Source organism: Podarcis filfolensis, assembly GCF_964270895.1.
Source record: "Podarcis filfolensis genome assembly, chromosome: 13".
Classification (NCBI taxonomy): domain Eukaryota; kingdom Metazoa; phylum Chordata; class Lepidosauria; order Squamata; family Lacertidae; genus Podarcis; species Podarcis filfolensis.
Genome location: NC_139615.1, coordinates 28,126,360 through 28,151,980, shown reverse-complemented (window position 1 = coordinate 28,151,980; position 25,621 = coordinate 28,126,360). Strand labels below are relative to the sequence as shown.

General features: G+C 47.4%; 1 protein-coding gene and 1 long non-coding RNA gene across 3 annotated transcripts in view; one reads left to right on the top strand and one right to left on the bottom strand.

Annotated features, from left to right (window-relative positions):
* Positions 1–14,233, bottom strand: part of LOC310748183 — a 24,088-nt gene extending 9,855 nt beyond the window's left edge. The window contains exons 1-2 of the long non-coding RNA XR_014541170.1: positions 14,211–14,233; positions 11,768–12,757 (exon numbers count right to left, since the gene is read on the bottom strand). This is a non-coding gene — a long non-coding RNA (uncharacterized lncRNA). The remainder of the gene's footprint in view (positions 1–11,767; positions 12,758–14,210) is intronic.
* On the top strand, positions 13,060–25,621 carry NR1D1 (nuclear receptor subfamily 1 group D member 1). 2 transcript variants are annotated; one of them, XM_083582854.1, is made up of 9 exons: positions 13,060–13,456; positions 17,754–17,895; positions 19,237–19,605; positions 19,898–19,986; positions 20,795–20,939; positions 21,506–22,116; positions 23,435–23,620; positions 24,170–24,380; positions 25,149–25,621. In XM_083582854.1, exons 3-9 carry the CDS (start codon positions 19,551–19,553, stop codon positions 25,346–25,348), a joined length of 1,497 nt encoding a protein of 498 aa, XP_083438980.1. In that variant the 5' UTR covers positions 13,060–13,456; positions 17,754–17,895; positions 19,237–19,550; the 3' UTR covers positions 25,349–25,621. The 2 variants fall into 2 exon arrangements, with proteins under 2 accessions (XP_083438980.1, XP_083438979.1); XM_083582853.1 differs by lacking the exon at positions 17,754–17,895.

Here is a 25,621-nt window from a genome sequence, read left to right as displayed (position 1 = left end):
ATCCAAATTCAAGAATCTGATGATAATCTTCTGATTCAAAGGAAACAGGTTTTCTTTTATAATTCCAAAATGTCTTAAAGGGCTTCTATTCCTATTCTAATTTACTCACCTTTCCTCGCATTGTAAATAGCAGGTCCCATTTCTGATCAGTCCCTTCTGTGGGTCAGTTAATAACATCCCCCAATCAACTATTTGGTTTTTTTAAAAAAAACCACACACAATCCAACAAGGCCAAGCCACTTGACAAACAATCTACCGGTAGTTGGGCGCCTAGCTCCCTTCCCTTTGCAGGGGTAGCCCTACAAAGCAGTTCTAACACTTACTGTAGGCCATGGCTCATATGATTGCTCCTCCGTTCAAAACAAAGGAAAATCTTTGCATACAGTATAGGGAACTTGCATATCAGGGTATGGGGCACCCAATATTCAAGCGTGAGAACCACACAACACACAGAGAAACACAACCAGAAGCACCACTTCAAGCAACATGAGTGACTTGCGTACACACTGTACCTCTGAAGCACATGCTTTCCCCCCAAGAATTCTGGGTGTCAATAGTTTTGTTAAGGGTAACTGGAAACTGCAGCTCTGTGAGGGGGAAACTAGGATTCTTTTGAGGTAAAAAAAGAAAAAGGTGCTCTGAATGTCCCTTTGAGGTATAATGCAGACCAGGTGTGCACTGAATAAAGATTGGGGGGGGGCAACAAACAAGCCCGCTTAATCAATCACAAGGCATGGGGCGTACACACCATTTGAACTGCAATGCCTGTTAATGTTTGGGGGGATTTATGTTTTATTTTATGGGAGTGGGCTTTATATGGGAGGGCAGAACCAAGTTATCTGTGACACAATTGGTCCGTGAGTTAAGCATTTTTATTATTTACTTGATTTAGGGGGGGGCAGCTGTCCCCCCCCCCCCGCAGGGCCGGATTTAGGTTTGATGAGGCCCTAAGCTACTGAAGGTAATGGGGCCCTTTATATGTCCAGCTGTCCTTTGTCAACAACGAATTGTCACTGTTTTTTACGTTGAATATATGCTGTATAGTAATTTATGGACCTAATAGGTATCTAAAGCCATTCACACCTAACGAACAGGAGCCTACACAACACAAAACACTGTTGCTGCATGGAGGTTTTATTTTATTTGTTTTTTATCTTATATTTTGGAAATGTACATCCATGGTGTTTTTTCCTTTAAATTTTTTGGGGGGCCCTCAAGAGTGTGGAGCCCTAAGCTGCAGCTTGTTTAGCTTATAGGTAACTCCGGCACTGCCCTCCCGCCCCCGGCTATGCCCACGGCTGGACCCCTCAAATATTTTGTCTGAGGGGAAGCGAAGGGACCATGGCCCCTAGGAGTTGGATGCCCCTGTGGTGCATACACACAGCCCAAGCCAACCACAGAACAACAGCTAGCCCTCTGGAAGCAGGCGACAGAGGCGGGTTTACTTCGGGGATGCGTTTGTTTGCTTTGCTTTCGTTCCACTGATATAGTCCACATTTCCCCCCAAAAGCTCCAGGCGGAGGAGCGCGCAAGCTTCCCCCTCGCCTCCCTCTACCCTCCCCAGCAACCCTGGGGAGCAAGTCAGGCGCACAGGCTGTGACTTGTGGCCAAGGTTACCCAGGCAGCGTCCCCGCCTGCCTGTTGCCCTCGAGTCCAGGTCAGGCCACCCTCTGGTCTCTCTCTCTCTCTCGGTGCTGCCCCGGCCTTCATTGCCTTCCCTCCCTCCTTCCCAGGCGAGCGCGACGGAGCTCCTCTGGCATCCCGCCCGCCTTGTTTATGCAAGCAGCGGCCGCAGGCGGGAAAGCAGCGCGGCTTCTTCGCACGCGGCTGGGCCGGCTCCTCGCCCTTCGCTCGGCCCGCTCCTGCTGCGGTTGGAGCGCCGGGCTTGGCCGGGTCTCACGCGGGGCAGCTGCGAGCTGCAGGCACCGCCTGCCTGGAGCCCAGCCCCGGGGAAGGAGGGCGGGCGAGGGAGGAGCGCCGTGTCTCCCTCCTTTACTCTCTCCTTCCCCGCCGCCTCCCTCCGCGCTCTGCAATCGGGAAGCAGAACTGACTCCGGGAGGGACCGGCGGCGCCCAAGTTCCCCGGTTCCCCCCGCCACGTATGCGGCGGCGGTGATCGTGGGGATCGGGGCTTCCCCCGGGCAAAAGGAGCTCACTTTGGCAGCGACCGTCCCTCGATTCCCCGGCGAGGCTTCCCAAACCACCCGCAACTTTTTTTTTGTGCTGTATTGGCACGCGCAAGAGGCTCCTTTCACACGAGTAGCCAAGCCCACTAGATCGCATGGGGGGGGGGGTGGAGAGAAAGCGTTGGGGGGCAGAGACAACCCGTGTCCAGAAAACTTCGTATACATCAGCCTCCCCAAATACCCGGTGGAAGGTTAAATTATTTGAAGGGGCAGCTTTAGGAGCGGACCGTGTGCGAGATGCAGTAGTTACTCGCAGTAGACGCGGACACTGCGGTTGGGGGTGGGATCTTGCTCCGGATTTTGACTACTGCATTGCAGAGGGCGGGGGGAGTTGGTAAGGATTTTGGCACTGCACTGCGAGAAGCACGTTATTGCTTTAATTTAATTTCGGAGCAGTACTTGATCACGAAAAAAATAAATTAAAAAAGCTTTGCTCTAGTTTGGGGCAGTATATCATAGAAACACGTTGATTACTATTTCTTCCTCTAACAGTCACTGCATTGCAGAAATTTCTGCAAGAGGTATACGTATGATTTAAATGCGAGATTTTTCTGTGCTCTGCTAGGAAACATTGTGAAAAGCAAAGGTTCAGATTAACTTCGTAATGTAGAGTAACTGGGTTTTGGTTTTAGATTAGGGGATTTAAAAAAAATTGCTGCAGGATGTTGCATTCTTTAAATTGAGGTAATGGTATATACTTCGCCAGCATGTTACATTTGTGGATGGGGCATCACGCTGTAAAAGCTAGTGCTGCAGTTCAGATACTATCTTGTTAGAAACATTAGCTCCTTTGGGGGCACTATATTGCAGAAAAAAATAAAACAAGTGTTTGCTGTTGACTTGTGACTGACTCACTGTGTTTTGAATTTAACTATGTTCAAAATTGTTTTATGTTTTACTAAGTGAAAGTGCAAGTCATACTTAGATCCACTGCATAAAATAAAATTCTAGCATTACAGTAAATAAATGTGGTGGTAAAAAATAGAAAAAGTTGTTAGTAGCCTTTCCTCCACAATGCCTGCTATTCTGTAATTCTAAAGAAAAACATTTTAGTAATATTTTGGTTATTTTTCAATTGAATATGCCAAGCTATAACACCTACTTATGTGCTTGCAAGTCCAAGGAATATGCAGTTTGGGCCTCACATGGTCTTGCAAGTGGCGTCCAACATCCTTCACTCACAGAAAGAATTCTTACTTCAGACAGGGAATTTATTCTTGCAAGCTACTTTCCATGATAATAGCCACTTAGGGTGAAATATGGACACCACTATAAAGCCATGAACGTGAAGAGTACACTGATTTTTATTTGGTAAAGAAAACAAAGTATCACTGGATTAAGGATATGTGCCATACTTTTCTACCCTTCCAAAAGATGTACTCTGCCAGGATATCATCAGAAAGAGGAAAATAAGGTAGAAAATAACTTGTCAATTTGCAGTGCTCAATTAACCTTGCACCTTTTCCCTTGAAGTAAAAAAATAATAATCTACACATTTTAAGCGTTTCCCTGAACGAAGGAACCCCGCCAACAACAAACAACGTTATTTTCCAATACAGTATTTTCTCTGTATATTATTTCCAAGTCTGCTTTAAATCCCACCCCACTTCCCCTTCCACTGCTGAGGAACCTTATTGTCCCAGGACTTGCTTAACCAGCGGTGAAATGAGATACTTCCTCCTGTTACTGCAATCCTGTGGTTAGTCCATGCATCCATAGAAACTTGCTGGCTTCGCCCTTCTCCCCTCCCAGACCATTTGTCTTAGTTAAGAGGGTGAGACTTGGCCCTAAGTGACCTGGTCCCAAGTCAATGACTCACTGTGTGGCCTTCACCAAGGTGCACTTCTGAACTGCAACAATCTATTCTGTGAAATGCAAAAACCTCACAGAGTGACTACAAAATAAAGACTAAATAATAATAATAATGACTCCAAATTTGTTGAAAAGTTTGCTGTGGAGGTTTTTGTTTTGTTTTGTTTTTGCTAGCTTATATTTCTGACTGCTTCACCCAAATAATTTTGCCTAATGCTACTTTTAAATTTACAGTACATCAGTAAAACCAGGAGAGGGAAAAGCTGAAAACTCAAATTATCCTGGACCAGTTCCAACACCTGGCATCCAAAACTAGGCCAAACAGGAAGGTCTGAGGGTGCTGAGGGTCAAACTTTGGTCAGCCTCCACCGGGCAGTTTTCTGTAGATGTGCTACTGAGAACCCCTCTGTGCATTGCCAGGAGGCCTTGGTCAGCAGTACATTTTGCCAAACAGCCAATGGAGAGAGGGAGTGGGAAGTGAAACCCATCCACAAACTCCAAATTGGTCTGTTGACATTTCTACGGCTTCTGCTACATCTGTTACTTTACAGCACCTCTTGCCTCGTGGCAAGGGGTGGTTCAGATGGCAATTGTCTGACCCATCGTTTGTTTCATTTATGTCGTACCCTTCCTATAAGTGTCTCAGTGGAGGATCATTTCCCCCATTGTATCTGCATAACTTTGCAGGTGGGTTATTAGACTGAGAGTGACTGACCCAATGTTACCTGCTTAGCTTCGTTGCCGAGCTGACATGTGAACACAAGTTATCACCAGGCCACGCCCGACGCTATTGAGTTGTGATTGGAATATGACTGCTGGTGCTCGTGTCAAGTGTTCCCGATGACGACTCCCAATTTTGGGGTTCCTAAATTGCTGCAACAGCCTGTAACCGATCTGCTAGTTGCTGTTCTGTTTTATTTGCAATCAAAGAGGTGTTAAAATGTTTTAGTTACAGATAGGTAGCCGTGTTGGTCTGCCATAGTCAAAACAAAAAAAATTTTTCCTTCCAGTAGCACCTTAAAGACCAACTAAGTTAGTTCTTGGTATGAGCTTTCGTGTGCATGCACACTTCTTCAGATACCATCTGAAGAAGTGTGCATGCACACGAAAGCTCATACCAAGAACTAACTTAGTTGGTCTTTAAGGTGCTACTGGAAGGAAAAAAATTTTTTGTTTTGAAATGTTTTGTCACTATATAGGAAGTCACGCAAGTGTTTGTACAAAGTCCTTTATGGCCAAGATTGAATCATTCTGGTCTGCCCAATTCATAGCTCAAAATAGTCCTGGAAAACATTTATGTACTTGAGGGGGGGGGGGATTCCATGAACCTTTGATCTTAATATCGCTTTGGAGCCTCAAACTCTAAGAAAGCATTGCACATTCCTGCGTATGAATTCTGGACTAAGAGATGCAACACATCATTCCACCAACTGGATTCACAGCATTCCATCCATTCCTTCAAAAGCAGAGTAAGGTGGGGAGTCCCCCTACACACACTAGTTTCTTCAGGATCCTAGATGCAATGCAAAATTAGATAGGGAGTTCTGCCCTCCTGACGATGCTTCAGAGCCTATTTAAATACTCTGTGTTAACTAGGTGCTACATGAAGGGCTCAAGGTGACAGCAGCAGGAAAGCAGGTTGTTCCAGATTAGGCAGTTTCCTCCCCCCACTAAGGCCATCTCAGTGCACTAGGAGTGGCTTCACTTGCTAGACTTGTCATGTGCTTGAGCCCAGGCCATGTGCCACTGAAGCCACAGATAGGTGCATTTTTCCGTGTCTGGGAACATCTTGGCTCCCCCCCTCCCCAATGCCATTTGTAACATCCAGCCTCATAAAGGGGTTTGGGAGAATTCGAAAGCTTGCTTTCTATTTTGTGACATTTTGGTTGGGCCTAATAAAGGTTTGCCTCACCGTAGCTTTTGGAGGTTGCTTTTTTTACTGGTCAACCAATTCAGGTGGTCCATTGCTGAAGGGCTTATAGAATCGTAGAAGTGTAGAGTTGGAAGAGTCCACAAGGGTCATCTATTCCAACCTCCTGCAATGCAGAAATCTTCTGCCCAATGTGGGGCTCGAACCCTGAGATTAAGAGTCTTGTGCTCTATCGACTGAGTTATCCCTCTAAAGACAGCTATCCGTCTTCTGCACATCCAAGTACAGCAGTCTGCCCATACTGTTTGCTCGATTGGACACAAAACTCTCAGATCCGAGTGCATTCTTCCATTAAATGGATGCACTAAATTCTAGCCAGCTGCAGAAGATCTCTCCCTTATTCATCACTGCATTCAATCTAATTAATCTAATCCACTTTCCTAATCCCACTGCTCATGTAAACCAAAGGGTTGCACACTCTTTTAGTGCTGTAATATAGTCCAAGCTATGTACCTCTAGCAAACAATTACAGAAACCATCTTGGGGGAAAGCACTTTTTGAAGCTGGTGGGCAAGGGATTCTTTACCTTTTCCCTGTCTACCGCTTTTCTGCTGTAACTACTTCTTCACAAACCTCTCTCCTACCCACATCTAGAGATGGGATTGCATTTACAGAGGCGTGTGGAAATAAACTTGGGGGGGGGGAAGAATCAATGGGAGGCAACTATATTTTCATTTCAAAAAGGAAACTACAGTGGTACCTCGGGTTAAGTACTTAATTCATTCCGGAGGTCCATTCTTAACCTGAAGCACCACTTTAGCTAATGGGACCTCCAGCTGCCGCCGCGCCGCTGGAGCACAATTTCTGTTCTCATCCTGAAGCAAAGTTCTTAACCTGAGGTAATATTTCTGGGTTAGCGGAGTCTGTAACCTGAAGCGTATGTAACTTGAAGCGTATGTAACCCGAGGTACCAGTGTAATGGGATTTTAAGACGCTTTTACAACATCACTGACTATGGAACTCACTACAACAATATGTAGTGATAGCCAATAGTTTTGCTTGGGTTTTTTAATAGCATTAGAAAATGTACAGAATGCACACAGCATCAGCAGCTATTTTAATCACGCAAGCACACCCCTCATTTTGCCAAGAGGGTGTCCCCAGAGTATAACCAGCTGGAAGCTAATGGCTCAACCCATTATTGCCCTTGTTTCCTGTGCTCTACATGGGAAATTGCTCTGACTCAGCAAGATTGTGCGCACATGACTAAGGGTTTTCAATGATTCAGCAAATGCTGGTTTACAACCATTCCAGTCTGGTGTGAACTGACAAATCAGCATCCATACCTTAGTTGTTTATTTGTTCAGCATTGCTTGTTTATTTAGCAATTCATATACCACATTTTTTGCTGCCAGAGCTGTCCTTCAAGATCCCTAAGCTTGATAATGTTTACAGGATTCCTCAACAGTTTGGGGGCTTTAGAAACAGACCAGCTGTGATCTTGTGGAACCAAGAAAGAAAGATAAAGAATAGCTGAAGCAACTTACTATATTGAGTCAACCCATTTAAAAGTGAAGCAATATGTCAAACTATGTACATGATATTTCTCCTTCTGGCCTTAGTCTGTATCTGGAGGTCTGAAATCTTGCAGCTTGTATAGCTAGTCAAGAGCCAGTTCAGACATGCAGAATCTGAGCTGGTTCAGCTGTCTATGTGAAACCAAGGTCAATTTACAGGAAGAACCTTAACATATGTTCTGGGCTGTGTATGCAGGCACAGCCTCCCACTGACTACTTGCACAATTGTGGAAACATATGGTATTTTTCAGCTGCTACAGTTACGGGAATCATCTGCATGAAGCACACCTACCTGCATTTATTTATAAATACACCTAGAAGAAGCCTTAATTTCAGTGTGTGACTCCACTGAGAAAGAAAGCATTGGATTATATCTAACATAACTTATCTGTACTTGGCACTAAGATCCAATTCAGTCTGGATGCAATGCATTCTTATTCTTGGTATGAGAGTCCTCTGTTATGGTCCATTCACACATACGATCCATTGAATGACAAACATGAATGTGTGTATCTTTCAGGCACCAAAGTCACTCACTGAGGAGATATTGGCATAGCCATAGAATAATAGCCTCTGACCAGCAGACTATTTTGAACATCTGAATCAGCCCAAAGTAGTTGTTTAACATGGATGATTTTGTATACTCAAAAAAGGTGATTGGATTATGCGTTATTTCCGCTGGCCCAGTTTCCAAAACTAGAACAACCATGCTGTTGGTCCTATAGCTTTATTAATACTTTTGACAATAGAATTGCAGATCTCTATTTTCCAGGGCGTCCCTGATTTAGAGAAGCCGTCCCGGTTTCTGATTTGATCCCAGAATGTCCCATTTTTCCTTAGGATGTCGCTATTTTCACTGGAGAAATGTTGGAGGGTATGGAGCTATCCGACCCCCGAGCCATCTGAGGGCAAACCTGTATAGGGAAGTTTTTAAATGTTTAATGTTTTATTATGTTTTTATATATGTTGGAAGCTGCCCAGAGCAGCTGGGGCAACCCAGTAAGATATGTGAGGTATAAACAGTAAAATTATCATTACAGAATGGGATGTCCTATTTTCATCGGATAAATGTTGGAGGGTATGGAATTGTAAGAAGTCCCACATAAAAAGGAACCTTTTGCCTCTCTGTTCCACTGAAGCTACAGTTGGCAAACTCTTTAATCCTGAGTATTTGGATTTGTGCTGGTATACCCCTGTTTGATTCACTCAGGTTGGCTCCCCCCACCAAAAATATTCATGCCAGCATATGTATTTACATTACTGAGCTTCTGCAACATCCCAGCCCAGCAATTTAAGGCAGGTAGCATATTGGTAGAAATTCTACACGCCACAAAGGAGAAAGAAAAAAATGCACACGCACAAACGCCACAAGGCCTTTAACAATCCTCCATGACCACAGCAAATAGTTTAACAAGGGGCGAGAGACTTTTGCCTATGCCCCCAATCCAATTCTGAAACATATACAAAAAAACCCTCAAGTCAGTCTCTCCTTCCAGATTCTTCTGTCAGCTCTCCAAACTAAGCAAATAACAATTTCCTGTTCTACCTCACCCACATACTCCGGAGTAGGTCTCAACTCATGCCCAGAGAGAAGGATGTTTCAGGTCACAAAACATATCTACAACCATCCCCTTAATGTGCATTCATATCACTTCAACAGTTGTGGCTTCCCTCCTCACAGAAGTACAATTCCCAGCACCCTAAACAAATACTGTTGTTGTAAGCAGTGTCCAGGCGGAAACCGGCAAATGAAAGTAAATTTAAAAATGTCGAGGGAAATCCAGACATATGGCAAGACATGTTGGCAGTGTCGTTCTTGCCAATTTCCCTAAAAAATAGTTCAAAATAGCTAAAAAAAACCCTTGGTTTTTTGCAGTTTTTTGCGGGGGGGGGGGGAAGCTCAACAACTTCTTTATCACTTTTTGAAATATGGCACCCCTAGGAAATAGGTCATTGGCTGAGGCAGCATCAAGTTTGGGCTTCAGCCTAGACCTGTGGGAATTCTCCAAGGGAAGGGGTTTCCCTAAGTGCATGAGAAGTTTAAGTAACAATCACTTGGTCAATTTGTGCCTGTCATGTTGCCAGAATGTTCTTGCAATTATATAGTTATGACACCATAATCAATGCTAATAGTGTGTCACCTGTGTCTTGATATGTATAAACGTGCTAATAATTGTGCAGAGTTTAGTAAGTGTGAGATCTCTGGTCTTAATTTATAGGTTCTGTTGTAAACAAAATCTGCCCTTCTTCCCTTATGGGGTATCCAAGAGCCCGTATAGAGTCCGTAGGTTCCCTATCGTAGGAGAAAATAATAGAGGCCAACCAGAGAATATTGAGAAGCAAAGCAGCTAGTAAGCCTGATCTTTATTAAAGCTGTTGCAACAGGGGGCTCCCCTCACACGCAGGAGGACAGAGGAGGACCCAGAACAAAGGTGTGCCCACCCTTATACAGTGGTACCTCGGGTTACATACACTTCAGGTTACATACGCTTCAGGTTACAGACTCCACTAACCTTGGGTGAAGAACTTTTACCTCAGGATGAGAACAGAAATCATGCCCTGGCGGCGCGGTGGCAGCGGGAGGCCCCATTAGCTAAAGTGGTGCTTCAGGTTAAGAACAGTTTCAGGTTAAGAACGGACCTCTGGAACGAACTAAGTACTTAACCCAAGGTACCACTGTATCTTGTGCAGGCAACTCCCCATTTACGTGCATGCAGGCACGCATCAGTGCGAACCCAGAAGTGGCACAAAAAGAGGCAAAAACAGCGCTAAAAGAGCACAGGAATGGCAAAAATGGGGAATCGCCTGTATTTTTATGCTATGGCATCTACAAATGTAGTAACTAAATAAATATATACAAATAATATTTGAACTGCGCTATATAAATCTCACGAGGATGTGAATTGTGTTACCTTCCGCAAGTCATACTTTTCCTGGCAGGTGGCATTTGAAACACCCCTTAGGATATGGATATCTAGTTTAACTGGTTTGTGTCTAAAGGAATCCGGAGCATGAAGAAATCAGAAAGCCGCCAGCTTCCTGAGCCGTGGCTGTCATGCCATAGCCTTAGCTGTATCCACAGCAGGCGGAGCTTAGCATGCTAACCACAATCAGTGACTTGTTCTCCAGCTGCTGGCTTCTCTTACTCAGCAACTGCCCCAGACTGTCCCACCGAGGTGAGCAACATCTCTCCAGGAAGAGCCGTCCACACTACGTGACCTAAATATGAGTCGCAGCAGCCCAGCCTACTGTGTGCTGCTACAGACGGCACATGGGAAATAATGCAACTATTGGAAAAGACATGTGCAACTTCACGATCACAGGCCAGAGGTTACAAAAAGCCGTACTGTCTCCCTCAGAGTGACCAAAAAAAAAAAAAAAAGGTTAAGGGCAGGGAATAGAAATAATAGATATAAAAGCCTTTGCTGAAATATCACACTTGATCTAAATTTCAAGCTTTTTTAAATTTGTTGTGGACAAATTTAACGATATTTGGAATTCATTTTTATAAATGCCCTGTTAGGTCAAGGTCTGGTTAACTACAATAACAATTCCACCCCCCTTTTTGTAATGTACCGTACACAGTATCTTGTTTTCTGTCTTGTTTTCTACATGGTACTATTTATTGTTTTTTCTTATTTTTGTGTGTGTCTTATCTTACTCTGTGCACTTGTAATTTTGTACTTTTCATTTTTCAATAAAGAATATAAATCAAGAAAGCTTCTGGTTTCTCTTAAATCCTGGCACATTCGGACAATGTAATTTATTTTCTATGATTATTATTATTTTAGATTTATTACTCGTTCTTCACCATGAGGTCCCAGGGCAGGCTAACAACAATTTCTGAAGTACAAGGTCCAGATGTTGTTGTTGTGCAACTCCCCTCACCTTTGGCTATGCTGGCTGGAGCTGATGAGAGGTGGAGTCTGACAACATCTGGAGGGCCACAGGTTCCCCATCTCTGCTGTGAACAAACAACCCCCTCATACTGAGTGGATCTTGCCTTCAGGCAAGGGAAGGCAGTCGCTTCAAGCAGTCAATAAGGGAGATAAAACAGTTCTCCTGCACAAGCTCATGCCCAGTAACAACAGTGCCAACTTGGTGGGCCCTTCCTCAGGGAAGGAGGCGTGAGTGAAGATCTACACCAGGAACAAGGAGAGCAGGAGACCAGCAGCACCTCCTATTTGCTAAGAGGCTGCTGTAGAAGTGGCATTGTGGGTGGTAGGGAGCTGCCATCAGCATGGTGCTGATAACACCAAGGTTGCGGGTTCGATCCCCGTAAGGGACAGGTGCATATTCCTGCATTGTAAGGAGTTGTACTACCTGTAGATGATCCTCAGGGTCCCATCCAACTCTGTGATTCTGTGATTCAAGATCTGGCCTCCAAGGAGTCTGTGGCGGCGGCAGCAGCGAGCAATGGATTCCTTGGAGGTTGAATCTGCTGCCCCTATGGATCCTGCCACCTGAGGCAGTTGCCTCACCTTGCCTCATGGGTGGGAAGGGGGAGATACCCTTGAGCCCTGTGGGTGCCACCACATCTAGGAATGTCTAATCATGGTGGCATGCAAAATGAGATTCTTCCGGATGTAGTCTCAGCCAAACTCAATTGAATTAAAAGCAGCAACAGGTAGCCTGGGAACTGCTGAAGAGGAAACAGCTGGATGAATCCCAAGTACATGTGATGCAGCCTGTCTGCCTTGATATTAATACCCATGAAAAGCTGCCTTTTTTGTTTGCTTTAAGAAAAGGCTAGTTTATCTGGTACAACTCATAATCACTTGGCTTGGGACTCACAACCCATTACCTTATTTTCTATTCTTTATGTACCAGAACTGTCAGTACAAAATAGCGGTTAAAGCGCCTTATTAACCCTAGCTAAGAGCATTACCAAACATTTATCACAGATTCTATATAATGGCTGGTTTGTTTGTTTTTTAAAAAACCTACCAGCTTGAAAACTTAGATACGTTCTCTATATTGGAGAGAATAATGAGTTCCAAAGTGGGGGGGGGGCGGTGACGGGGGGGGGAGAGAGAGAGTTTGGAAGGAATTGAGGGATCATTATTGGCTCCCCTTGGAGGGAATCCACTCTTATTTTGAAAAACACTGAATCTTTCTTTTCCCCACCCCCGCCTCTTTCCCGTTCCTGCACGACCCTTTGCCAAGCTCTAAATTGGCAGCCAGCTGTGGCTCAAAAGGAACTAGGTTCTTTCCAAACATCACGTTAAAGCATCACGTTTTTCAGGGATATTCCCCCACCCCTTCCTCTGTGTGTGTTTTAAGCCTCAACCTCTTTTGATCTCTCAGGGAAAGCTGAGAGAGAGAGAGAGAAGTCATTCCTTAGGAATGCAGCAGACACAGAGAGATACCCGCACGCACGCGCATAAAGCGGGAGGGGGGGGAGGCACGACTCTATCCATGCGAACTACAACTCCCGACAACCCTTGCGCTCTAGCGAAGAAGCCGAGCGCAATGTGCCTGCTGTGGCGGCTGCTGCAGCAGCAGAAAGTGTGTCACTGGGGCACGAGGCTCTCCCTAGGAGTCACATGGTGGATGCTCCAGTGCCGCGTGCTGGCATCTGCGCAGCCGCAGGCAGAGAGGGAGACCAGGGAGTGAGTGAACCCTGGCAGAGTAAAATTTTGCAGGCAAAGGGAGAGGCAGCAGCAGAGTGGAGCTCCCGGGCTGCTGCGAGGTATCCCACAGACTCAGCCGCTCTCGCGCTCTTTCGACTTTTGCACTGCGGCTCTCAGTGCAAATATAATCTTTTAAAGGCAATTTTTAAAAGGGCACATTCCCACCAGCGTTCACTGCAAGCTGACTGGGTTCCCAGCCGCTTTTGCAGCATAACTTTGGGGGGAACAGAAGAAGTCCGAGGAGGAGAAAGGGGCAGCCTCTCGCTCCCCCTCGCTCCTTCCTCGCCCACGGAATCTCGGCTCGCTTCTTCGCTCGACATGAATGACGGCTGTCAACTGAACAGGATGGCCACTTTGGATACGAACAACAACGCCCCAGGTAAGCCTCTCGCGGCTGGCTTCTCGAGGCTGACCCTGTCTTGAGGGAACGGGTCGTGCAATGCTATTCTCCCTCCTAAAACTTGTCGCAGAGGTCTGGCGCTTCAGCCTCTTTCGCGTGCACCTGCAGTGAAGGGAGCAGTCCTCCTGCTACCCAGCGCTCCTGCAGCTATTCGTGGGGCGTCTGCTGGAGTTGGGGTGGTGGCGGCGGCGGCGGCGGCATTGAGTTCCCAAGCAGCGTATCTCCCCACCCTAAATACCGCAATTGCTGATATAGAGATACGAAGTGTGCAAACAACCTTCGAGTCTCATACTGTATGTAGCATTCAGGATCCTGCCTGAATGCACCCCCCCCCCAAATCACAAGGAAGAGAGGTGCTGGGTTTTGGAATTGGGAGGAACGAGAGTGCCCCTATTACCTGCCCCCGATCTTTTAGCCCATCAGACTTCTCTATTCCACCCCCCCAACCCAATTAGGAAAGGTTGATTTCTCATCATTCTGCTGTAGTTTCCTCCTGGGGGAGGGTGGATCGGTGACAAGGGGAGCAAGGGAAAGGAGTTATAGGTGTCAGTTTCAGGGAAAGAGGTCAACCTTCCTTCTCCTTGTGGGGGGAGGGAGCAGAGTCAAATGTCTTGCCTAGGCTACCAGTAGCGGCAGGCGACGCCCTACCTTGTCCTTTGGGGAGGGTGGGATTAGGGCAGCTGTAGGGAGAGAGGATCGGGGCTGCCTTGCTTCCACCGTGAGCATCACATACCTAGTGTTTTCTTGGGAGGAAGCCTCGGAAGGGGAAGGGATGCCCGGAGATCTCCTTTTGATATTGCCCCCCCTCCAAATTGATGAACCCTTATTGGTTATAGGGATTTCTCTTCCCCCCCACCCCCACTGCTTTGGTGTCACACTACTAGCACCCGCACCCCGCTTCGGAATCCCACCCTTCCTGGGATTCCCCCTTCAAGCTTTCCCGTTCATCCTCTCACGTGTCCCCTTACCCGGCTCAGCCACGTGCAACATTTGTTTTCCCTATCGGCCCCGCCTCCGGTCGCCTCCCATTGGCTGAGCTCGCCCAATTAGCTCATTAGATACGCCTCCCCTGGAGCTACGTCACCATCCGGGAAGCTCGAACGTTCTGAGTTCGCCGTAGAGGGCGCGGCTGAAGGATGGACCATCCCTTGCCAGGGAGGGGAAATGGGAACCAATGGGCGGGCAGGGGGCGGGGCAAAGCGTGATGGGTGAAGCCGGGATAGAAGCGGGCAACGTGCAAGTGGGACACGTGGAGGTGAACTGGCCGACTTGCCATCCTTCCCATCTCGCTTGCTAGTTATTCAGCTCTCTGGAGGTAACCCTCACGGGTCTTTTGGGAGTGCGAAAGTCTTGGACGGGCAACTTAACGGAGCATGAGAACCGAGTGGGCGAATCACTCACGTTCACCAGTCTTTGCGTCCTGGCGTGTCTTCTTTGGCTGGAAAAATCAGGCTTCTCTTATTATTTTGACGGCCATCTGCCCGATCACTTTGCTGCTGCTTGCCCGGTGGCAGCTGTACCTCCCCAAAGCTTGCAGCCTTGCACCCAGCCAATTAAAGCGTAAAGTTTTCTGAGGAAAAAGGAAATTATGTAAGGTCACGTGTTCCTTACTGCATATACAGAATGCCTTTCTTTTGTGGTGGAAAGCAGGCAATATTTATTGGTGCACATGTGTTTTCACAGCATTGGATAGAAAATAGGGAAGTAACAAAAATACCAAAACCCCACCTTTATGTTCTCTAACTAGTGTTTAAATGCTGGAAATAAATGTTCTAGTTACAGAGGAGTCATTCCAGTCTGAGGAGGAATAGTGGGGGACCCAAAAGCTTCCAGTATTTTAAAGACTGGGTGGCACAAATATTTTTTTCCCTGTGGTCTTTGCTTTGGTGTATACTACATTTGTATTTCTGTTAGATGTAGATACTGATTAAGTATTAACAATAGAACTATGTAATAAAATGCACCCTGGGCAGTTTAAGTGAATGGTATTTGTCTAATCCAATAATAAGGTCTTAAGGTTCCCTTAAAGGAGAAAGTGTTTAGGAATGAGGAAAGGCTTTCTGCATGTGCTGTGGGTTAGCAATGGGATAATTCCTTTTTAAAGATCTGGTGTTTGGGGTTTCAACACTTTCAAGTGGGGTAGGATTTGCGGGGTCGGAAGTTGCCTATGTTAGAAGATGGGAAAGTCTCCCAGAGCCATGTGGCTTGATTGCCATTCTGCCCAGTTCTAAGCATATTTACTCAGAAATAAGTCCCAGTGAGTTCAGTGTGTCATTCCCCCCAAATAAGACCTCATAGAATAGCAACCTGCATTGCGTGGGTTTTAAGGGTATTTTTTTTTAAGATCTAGGGGCTTGGTTTTTTCCATCTCTTGTGGATATGGTTTTTATGTACACCTACCATGTTAGTTTTGATTCCATTGCTGGGTTAGTAAGTTAGTGGGCCCAAGGTGGTTCAGGGATCTGGGTGACGGAGATCCCTTTTCCTTTGATTGGTTTTGAGCTCTGCCGCCCTAAATTTTATTTTTGGTGGTGCTTGCATATGGACCTTCAGTGATACTTTTGCTGCAGGTTTCCCCCCTGCCCCCCTTTTGCATCAGGTGTCCTCCCCTTTGGGGTGAGCAAACGGGTAGCATGTGGCCTTGTGTCAAGGACCACGTGTGCTTACTTAGTGATGCCACATGTGTCTCCAGCCACTCCTGGCTCCTTGCCTCGAGAAGACTGACAAGACACATTGCAAACGGACGAGATACGCCTTTCCCTTTTTTTCCACGCCCATCTGGAAGATTGCCAACTTGGTCCGCACATAACTTCCACCCCCGCCGTGCCTTCTAGCAAGTTCTATTTATCCTCCCTGACCCACTTGGGGCAGGCATCTCCCTGACGCAACCTGCATTTAATAGCCGCGCGGAAGCTAGGGACTCCAAGCCGGGAGGGAAGAAGGCTGCAAGATTTGCATACCTTCCTCCTTCGCAGGCCCTGCGCCACCCTTCCCATTGCTCGATTTGGAAACTCTGTTTCTCGCCTTTTAAAAGAAGGAAAGTGAAGTAATCTAGGAGAGGCTACTAGTAAGGAAGAAAAACAACCACCATCATCAGCATTGAGGAAGAGATTACTAACAAGGTCACGTGCAAGGGCCGCATGCTCAAAACCCAGACAGGATGATCACTGCTTTCCTAGCAAGCCAGATGTTGGGCTGGCTCTCTGCACCCCAAGTTCAAATCAAGGTGCCGCTTGAAATATCCCTACCCTTATTTGCCCTTGATGATTCTCCTGGTTAAGTGTTTGTTCTGCAGAGGAAAGGACAGCCTGCTTTTAATAAGCTGCCAAACTGTTGCACAGTATTTGAGATATATTGGGAGATGTATGAATGGCACGGGATTAGAATAGGCACCAAAGTGAGTGGAGTTGCTTCTGGCACATCTGTTGGCGCTTTGTCACTGAGCTCCAGCTTTGCCCTAATTTTGGCAGGATTGCAAAGTTCTCCTGTGTGCAGAAGAGCAAGGCGGTCATCACAAGTGTTTGACCTGAGCAGCTTGCCCTGGACCCTTAGCGAAAAGTGGTAGAAGGGGATCTGTGGTCCCACAGGACAAGAGCTCCATCCAAAGCATGGCTGCTAAATTTTAATTTTAATCAATTGCTTATCCTTTGTTCACTTCTCTTGTGTGTGTGTGTGTGTGTGTGTGTGTGTGTACTGTTTGGATTGCTGGCAGAAATTGACTTGGATCATTATCCAGCTCTTTCCTATCCCTGACAAGGGGGAAAGGGAGAAACTCCATTTACAGCTTTATTTGTCCTGATTCCTTTTAATGTCTGCTAAGCAACCAGTCCCAGGTGCTTGGGCCACACGCAAGGAAGGTCATTAGCTGGTGGTAACCAGTCAACAAGATAAAGGCTCCCTGCTTGTTGTTAAAGGCCTGCCTGGGCACTGAACGTGGCTTCCACATGTGACCTTGTTTATAATCCTCTGGCACGGATGGCTTTGTTTTTACTTTGCTTGAGGCTTTTCCTACAGCAGTTTGGCCACTGGCATGTAGCCCAGCTACAAAACCTGGAGCAGTGGTAGTTCTTCTATAGAAAAAAACAAAAACCCAAGCCATCTCCAGGCTGGAGTATTCGGCCCTCCCCAGCTTACCCACCTCCCCCCAGCTTCCAGGGTGGGGTGTATGATGGCTTTTTTGGCTTCCACCCAATTTTCAACAATTTCTTGGCCGCACGCCTTCCTCCCTCCCTCTCCACTCGCTGCATCACTCACTTGGTGTTTTTTCCTTTTGCAGCTCTGAGATGTAGGTCAACAACTGAAAGCTGGGAGAGAGAGAGAGAGAGAGCTGGATTGCAAGGGAAGAATTTTGGCAAGACCAGCTCAGAGCTTGAAACTGGCCAGTAATGTGGGGTTGGACTTTGCAAACCTTTTATCAGGTGTGTGCTGGGAAGAGTCAGCTCCCACATACCGGGGCAGCTTTGTTCTCACTCTCTGTCGTGTTTTGCTCACAAGTAGGTTTACTTTCACCCCTAACCTATTGCTCCTCCAGTGTTCCAGGGTTTTCCCGTCTCCCATCTTGTGCCTTTAAGAACTCACACATTCACAGTAAATTACGACCTTATTGTCCATGGTCGGAGACAGCACCCCTTTGTGTATAAGGCCACAATGTGGAGAGCAAATGGGGGCGCTCTCTGGAGTACTTGCTAGGAGAACTAGAAGCACCTTGGTCTGATCCAGCAATGCAGTTAGAATTTTTTTCTTATGGAATATCACCTAGTACATTTGACTCAGGGAAGGGTAGTTGTGGTACTGTTCCTGCAAAAAAAGTTTTTTTAAAAAAGAAATCCTATATTTGGAACAGGGAATGAATTTTAGCCGAAGTCTGCTGGATATGTATGTATGTTTGCTGTGCTATCCTCCACATGAAGCTTGGCTCACTAGCCTGAGTAGTGGCTCTCTGAAGCAATACTTACATCATATTTGCTCTCTGCTAGCATTATGGGAGAAAACTTTTCTCCTCTCTACCCTCCTCCTAATTTTATAACCCTCTGTCATGTCCCACTTTAGTAGTCCTTTTTACAAAGCTTAAAATAAAAGGCCCCCAAATGCCCGAACCTGTCTTCAGCTGCTCTGGGCCCCATTTCTCGGCGCTCTCCCCAGCCTTCCACATCTGATTCCTGCCTCTTCTCTCCCTGCTTCCCTTCTGCCTTCGCAATGGTCTTGTTTTTCTCTTAGAGCGCAAGCCTGCAGGCAGCCTCTGTTCTTTTTAATGCAGTTACAACTTCTAGTGCTTTGCAGCCCTTAAAAAACCAATAACAATGGTTTCCTAGCTTTGCCGTAGTCTTCTTTCTTTTTGGAGACAACCAGAACTGTACAAAGCATCCAACTACTCCAGACTCCCTTTTTTCCAACGCTGTCCCCCTCTAGGGATTCGCAGTTTCAAAACACAACAGACTTAACTTGGTTACAACATAGGAAGGTTGTCAGAGCCTCTCTCTCTCTCGTTCTACTTTGCCCCGGTTGAAACCTGCTGCCTTTCTTGGCTACCGAAACATCTGCTTGCCTTTGCAAATGCCTCTTTAGGGTGCAGCTGTGTGGTTGGGATATCATCCGCCACAGTGAGATCCAGATACTTGCTCTTCTTTAAAGGAAACTCGAGGTTTCCAACATGATGTCTTCAAGTTGCCTAACACAAGCAATCAGTTGGGGCAGCTGGACACCAATGGCTGTAGTGAGGTGGGATTCTCAACCTTCTTCCTTTTTTCAACCCTCTGCAGGCGGCGTCATCAGCTACATTGGCTCCAACGGGTCTTCTCCAAGCCGCACCAGCCCCGTCTCTCTGTGTGGCAGCGACAGCTCCAACGGCAGCTGCCAGCTGTCCTCCCAACCCGCCTTTCCCAGCTACTTCCCACCTTCGCCCACCGGGTCACTGGTGCAAGACTCGGGGCGCCTGTATGGGACCAGCTCCACTGGGCTCCGGGATGATGCTTCCCCCTCCTCCTCCTCCTCCTCCTCCTCCTCCTCCTCCTCTTCGTCGTCATCTTCCTCTTCCTACAGCTCTGGAGGCTCCCCTGTGGAGCTGCAAGTGGCCATGGATGACGGGAGGCGCATCTCCCCTGCCAAAAGCACCAGCAGCAGCATCACAAGTGAGTGTGGATGCTAAGTTGGGTACAGGTGGGAAGCCCTGGGGTGTTTGCGGGTCTAGCCAATTATGCCAGCAGATTTAGTCCAAGCCCAAACTCCAGGCCCACTTTCCCCGGGTCAGTTTGGCCCTTTCTGCCAGCCACAATTCCTCCTGGGTTCTTCAAAGGCTGCACTGTAGACATCCAGGGTTTTCACCCCCAAAGGGTTGGTTGGGGAGTAGCAACCAAGCAGCCAAAAAAATCCAGCCTTTGGGTATGGAGTCTCACAGCCCCTCTTCCTCTTTTCTCCTTCCAGAGCTGAATGGGATGGTCCTCTTGTGTAAAGTCTGCGGAGATGTGGCGTCTGGGTTCCATTACGGTGTCCATGCTTGCGAAGGCTGCAAGGTGAGCATCTCTCTCTGGCCTTTTTATTTGGCTGATGAAAGCTGGAAGGGGTTGGATCGAGGCCCACCGCCAAGATATTTTGCAGCTCCACACAGGAAAAACCCTCATTTTCCCATGCTGGTACGGGGCAGTGGAGCTTAAGTGAGATGTGGGAGACGGGGATTTAAGCCCTGCAACACAGCCTTGTGCTGTGAGAGCAAGCCAGCTCAGGTGCTTGCGCCACCTCCCTGACCAGTAGGGACTACAGCAGCATGCAGCCACTGGCCTGCAAAGACTGTGCCTCCACTGCTTGAGCTAGCACCCCTTAGGACTATGTCTGTTCAGGCCTCAGAACGCTCCTCAGGTTCAGAAGGGAATGGAAGTGGGCTGCATTGGCCTCTGGGAACATAGGAAGCTGCCTTATACAGAGTCACAGTCATTGGTCCATCTATCCAGTATTGTCTACACAGACTGGCAGCAGCTCTCCAGGGTTAGCCTTACCTGGAGATGCCAGGGCTTGAGATTGGGGCCTTCTGCATGCTGGGGGCCTTCCTCTGTGGTTGGCAGTTGTTTACCATGCCTCTGGGCTGGCCAGGTGGGCCTAATATAACTAAAACTAGGAGCCCGGCCTTCTCTGCCCTTGCCTGCTCAATGGATGGGCAGTCACCTTCTGCTGGTTCTGCTTCCAGTTCAAGTCCTCAACCTCCAGCTCACAGCCTCAAGGGAACTGGGCTGAAAAGCAGCCGCTCTCGGTTTGGGTTCCAGTTTGGGTACAGCTGCTCGCTCGTCAGGCCTAAGTGCTAATTTGCTCTCTCTCCCTCTTTGTCAGGGTTTCTTCCGGCGCAGCATTCAGCAAAACATCCAATACAAAAAGTGCCTAAAGAACGAAACCTGCAACATTGTCCGCATCAACCGGAATCGTTGCCAGCAGTGCCGCTTCAAGAAGTGTCTGGGAGTTGGCATGTCTCGCGATGGTGAGTTCCCTGCCATGCGAGGGTTGGAGATTTGACTTTTTATTTACCCCTTGCAGGCTTTGTTTCGTTAGGATTCTGCTTTGTGGAATAATAACAATAATAATTTATTATTATTTATATGATTCCCATCTGATTGGGTTTCTCCAGCCACTCTGGGTGGCTCCCAACACACAATTAAACACACAATAAAACATCAACTGTTAAAAATTTCCCTGTACAGGGCTGCCTTCGGATGTCTTCTAAAAGTCAGATAGTTGTTTATTTCCTTGACATCTGGTGGGAGGGCGTTCCACACGGCGGGCGCCACTACCAAGAAGGCCCTCTGCCTGGTTCCCTTTAGTTTCACTTCTTGCAGGGAGGGAACCACCGGAAGGCCCTTGGCGCTGGACCTCAGTGTTTGGGCCGGAAGATGGGGGTGGAAAAACTCCTTCAAGTATACTGGGCTGAGGCCATATAGGGGTTTTTAAAGGTCAGCACCAACACTTTTAATTGTGCTCGGAAACGTGATATCCTCAGGTGCCGTACTGACCCTTGACACCCCCCCCCCCGTTTTTCTTCCCCTACAGCTGTCCGTTTCGGCCGCATCCCCAAGCGCGAGAAACAACGCATGCTGGCGGAGATGCAGAGCGCTATGAACAACATGGCTAACAACCAGCTCAGTGCACAGTGCCAGCCTGAGGGCTTGTCGATGGGGCACCAGCAGCCCGCCAGCCCCCTTCTGTGCCACCAGCCGCAGCTGGCGCCACGATCCCCACAGCAGCACGCGGCCTCGCCTCCCCAGCCGTCTCCTTGCTTCGCCCAGTTCTCCCAGCAGCTGACGCCGCCCCGCTCCCCGAGCCCCGGTGAAGTCATGGAAGACGTCATCTCGCAGGTGTCCAAGGCCCACAAGGAGATTTTTGTTTATGCCCACGACAAACTGGCAGCAGGGCCCCTGGCTCCCGCGGGGAGCGAGAACTCTCTGAGTTGGGACAGCAACTGGCTGTCCAGTGGCTACCATGGCAACGGGCCCTGCCACCAAAACGACAACTGGAACTCTGGCTCCGCCCCAAGCAACACATGCCACCAGAACAACATGAACGGCCATCGGTTTTGCCCCTCCGGCTACCCCTCCGGGGAGACAGATCCCTCAGTTGGCCAAGGCTGCCCCCAGCAAGGCGAGCCCAGAGATATCCTCTTGGTGAGTGTCGCATCCTCCTCACGGCACCCCACAAGGTGCTCTCTTGTTTGTCAGCCAAGGCTTATTCAGTTCAGCCTCCAGCTGCCTTTTCTCTAGCTATTATATAGCCAGCTTGTTTTAATATCCGAGAAGGAAAACCCGTGGCTTTTGCCTGAGGCAAATCAGATGAGATTTGAACCGGGAGCTTCACTAGTCGTAGCCACTGTACTGCTACGATTTTGGATATTCACCACCACCATCTCAGCCATTTGGATATATTTTAACCAGTGCTATTTTTCTAGGAAAAGGGGTGCCGGAACTTGCCACGAACACCTTCCTTATAAGGACCATGGCTCCCACCTGAAAGGTGCCGGAACCGAGTTCTGGAGAGTTCCGGCTGATGAAAGCCCTGATTTTAACCTGCCACCTGAGTCACAGTTGGGTTAGGCCTGTGCTACTTGCGTTATTCAGGGATAGGTGGCTCCTTGTACATATTTTGTATCTCTTACATTCTTTGGCTCACAAAATGAGCTTTTTCTCAGCCACGTTCCATCATGTACAGTATATCTTGGAGCTTTCAGTGAAAAGCAATCAATATTTCTTAATAATATGTTCAACATTTCACTGTAGCTTCATTTATGGTTATGCATGTGAAAATTCAGTCTATTAATGAAGGAACATCAGTTAGGAAGTTCCCAGGCGTAGGGAACCTGTGGCACCTCCAGATGTTGTTGAACTCCAACTCCCATCAGCTCCAGCTAGCATGGCCAATAGCCCAGGATTGTGGGGGTTGTAGTCCCAACAGGATCTGGAGGGCCACAGGTCTTCTGTTCCTGCTTTAAAGCGAAGACTTAGCCTACAAGAAGTATTTGCTTAGCTCAGGTAGTGTTGGACTCAATCCTGACTTGAAAAGTCAATCTGGTGGCGTTCTCTTTTAGTGTGTTTTCAATGGCTGGGATGTTAACTACTGCAGTTAGATTATGGCGTTTCATGTATGAAACTTAACTCCTACGTATTGTCAGGCTAGAAGTCAGTATTAGCTCAGTCTGTCTGGTTATTCTGCAAAGGAACACCTCATTCCTTATGGCTGGGGGTAGTGGCATCAAATGCACAAGAGCAGCAAAAGAAGGAAGTTTAGAAGCTTCTATTCCACCTGTTAACCTGGACTAAAACTCCCTGGGGCTAATGGGACTTATATTACAAAGCATTGGAAGGCAACAGATTGGCAAAGGGTCCTCAATTCTCAGTGATTATGTGGGCTTGCAACTGGTTCCATTGACTCTGATTCGAGCCCTCTACTCTTCATCTAACACGTCTCATTTTTTTCCCATCCCAACAGGCGTGTCCTATGAATTGTCACCCACATGGTCGCAGTGGCCGTACAGGCCAGGAGATTTGGGAAGATTTCTCCATGAGCTTCACACCTGCTGTACGAGAGGTTGTGGAATTTGCAAAGCACATCCCTGGTTTCCGGGAGCTCACGCAGCATGACCAGGTCTCCTTACTCAAAGCTGGCACATTTGAGGTAGGGTTATCTCCATCCACTACTTCAGACCCTTGCTAGTTAACAGCTACTGATTTTATGTATGTAGGAAGGGCTGATAAAAGTGGGAGAATAATATTTATCTATTAAATATTGGTTAATTCTGCACTGGTGAAAATAATGGGGAGACATGATTGTTTTAAAATCCTGGAACTCTAATCTACACCCTTATTTATCCATATATAATAATGAGAATGCATGAAGGACATTATTTGCTGGCGTCATTTTGAAATATAAAGACATTAGGAGTAATTAAAGGGGTGTAATCTGCTTTTGGGAGGCTGAATCCCAGACACACTCAAAAACCCCAAAGGGAAGAAGTGAAAATCATTCTGAGAACTTGTCAGTTTGTTTTGGTTCTTAAGAAGAAAAATGACAACCTTGCAGTTGAACCTAACTAAGTTCTCTCAGAGGAAGTCCCACTTCTTTCAAAGCTAGTGTGCATTTTTACTCGGAAGAATACAGATCGCATTTGACTGTGTTGTGTGGGCACAGATGTGTTCTAACAGGTCTCTCCTACCATTTCCCCAGGTGCTGATGGTTCGGTTTGCATCCCTCTTCAACGTTAAGGAACAGACAGTGACATTCATGAGTCGCACCAAGTACAGCCTTGAGGAGCTGTGGGGGATGGGGATGGGCGACCTGCTGACATCCATGTTCGAGTTCAGCGAGAAGCTTGGAGCCTTGGGACTCTCTGAAGAAGAGCTTGGCCTCTTCACAGCTGTGGTGCTGATCTCTGCAGGTGGGTGTCCTTGGGCATGAGCAGGCGGGAATCGCAGTCATGGATCACAAGCTTCCTTGTCCTTACCTTTCCTTGAAGCTCTCCAGTCACACCCATCCATTGTGTTTTTCTGCACTTGTTTCACCTGTGTCCTAAGATCTTCAAGCCTCCTACTCTACCATCCTTGGCTACCCAAGCACACACCTGCACAATTCAACACCTTTTCCCCTTTCTGCTCCTTATGCCTGACACCTTCTCCCAGAATATCCACAGTAGTCTCCCTTGCTCTCCCTGCTTCCTCCTTTGGAAATCTTCCTTTCCTTGAAGCCTTCATCTTACTGCCTTAGTCTGAACCTCCACCCTTGAAACACCAACACCCTGCAACTGCAGCAAACCCCTAAATTAACTACATATCTTCATATTTCTCCTCTGACACCTTTGCCTCGGCTCCTCGTTTCCCCATTGTTCAAACTTGGGAGTGTAAACTCCTTGAAGTGGGGATCTGTCTCTTTTTCCTCGTGTTACCTTGCAAAATGCTATGAACAGTGGTGGTGCTTTAAGAGAGAACGATTCTTAATAAAAATAATTCAGAGCTCCGAGGAGATTGGGATCTTTTACATGTCAGGTTTTGGCACCACTGCTCCTTGGGCTCCAGGCAATCTGTGACCTTGTGGGAGGCTGAAAACGTAGTTTGATAGATCAGAGACCTGAGAACCAGGCAGGCGTGTCTGTTGTGCTGGGCACGCTGCTGTTTACATGTTACTGACTGCCTGTCCCTCTCTTGTGCAGATCGTTCAGGCATTGAGAACCCAGGATCAGTGGAGCAGCTGCAGGAGATGCTTATCCGTGCCCTGAGAGCCCTCATCCTCAAAAACCACCCCCAGGAAACTTCCCGTTTCACCAAGCTGCTGCTGAAGCTTCCCGACCTGCGCACCCTTAACAACATGCACTCTGAGAAGCTGCTCTCCTTCCGCGTTGATGCTCAGTAGAAGACAGGGAGGGCCTTGCACATAACTACTGGACCACCCTCTCGTCTTGCCCTCCCTGCGTTGTTGCACTAACCAGACTGCTCTCTCTGGGCCTGGACCCAGCAAACTATATTTATACCGGCATAGGAGCTGCTGCCCCCACCTGCTCAGAAGCAAGCGGCTCAAGCCGCCTTTTGTAAATATCTCTCTGTATATTGGAGTTGTGTGAATAGAACCGGCATTCTTCCCTGCTGTGGCACTGGCCACACGGGAATAATATATTGAAAACCAAAA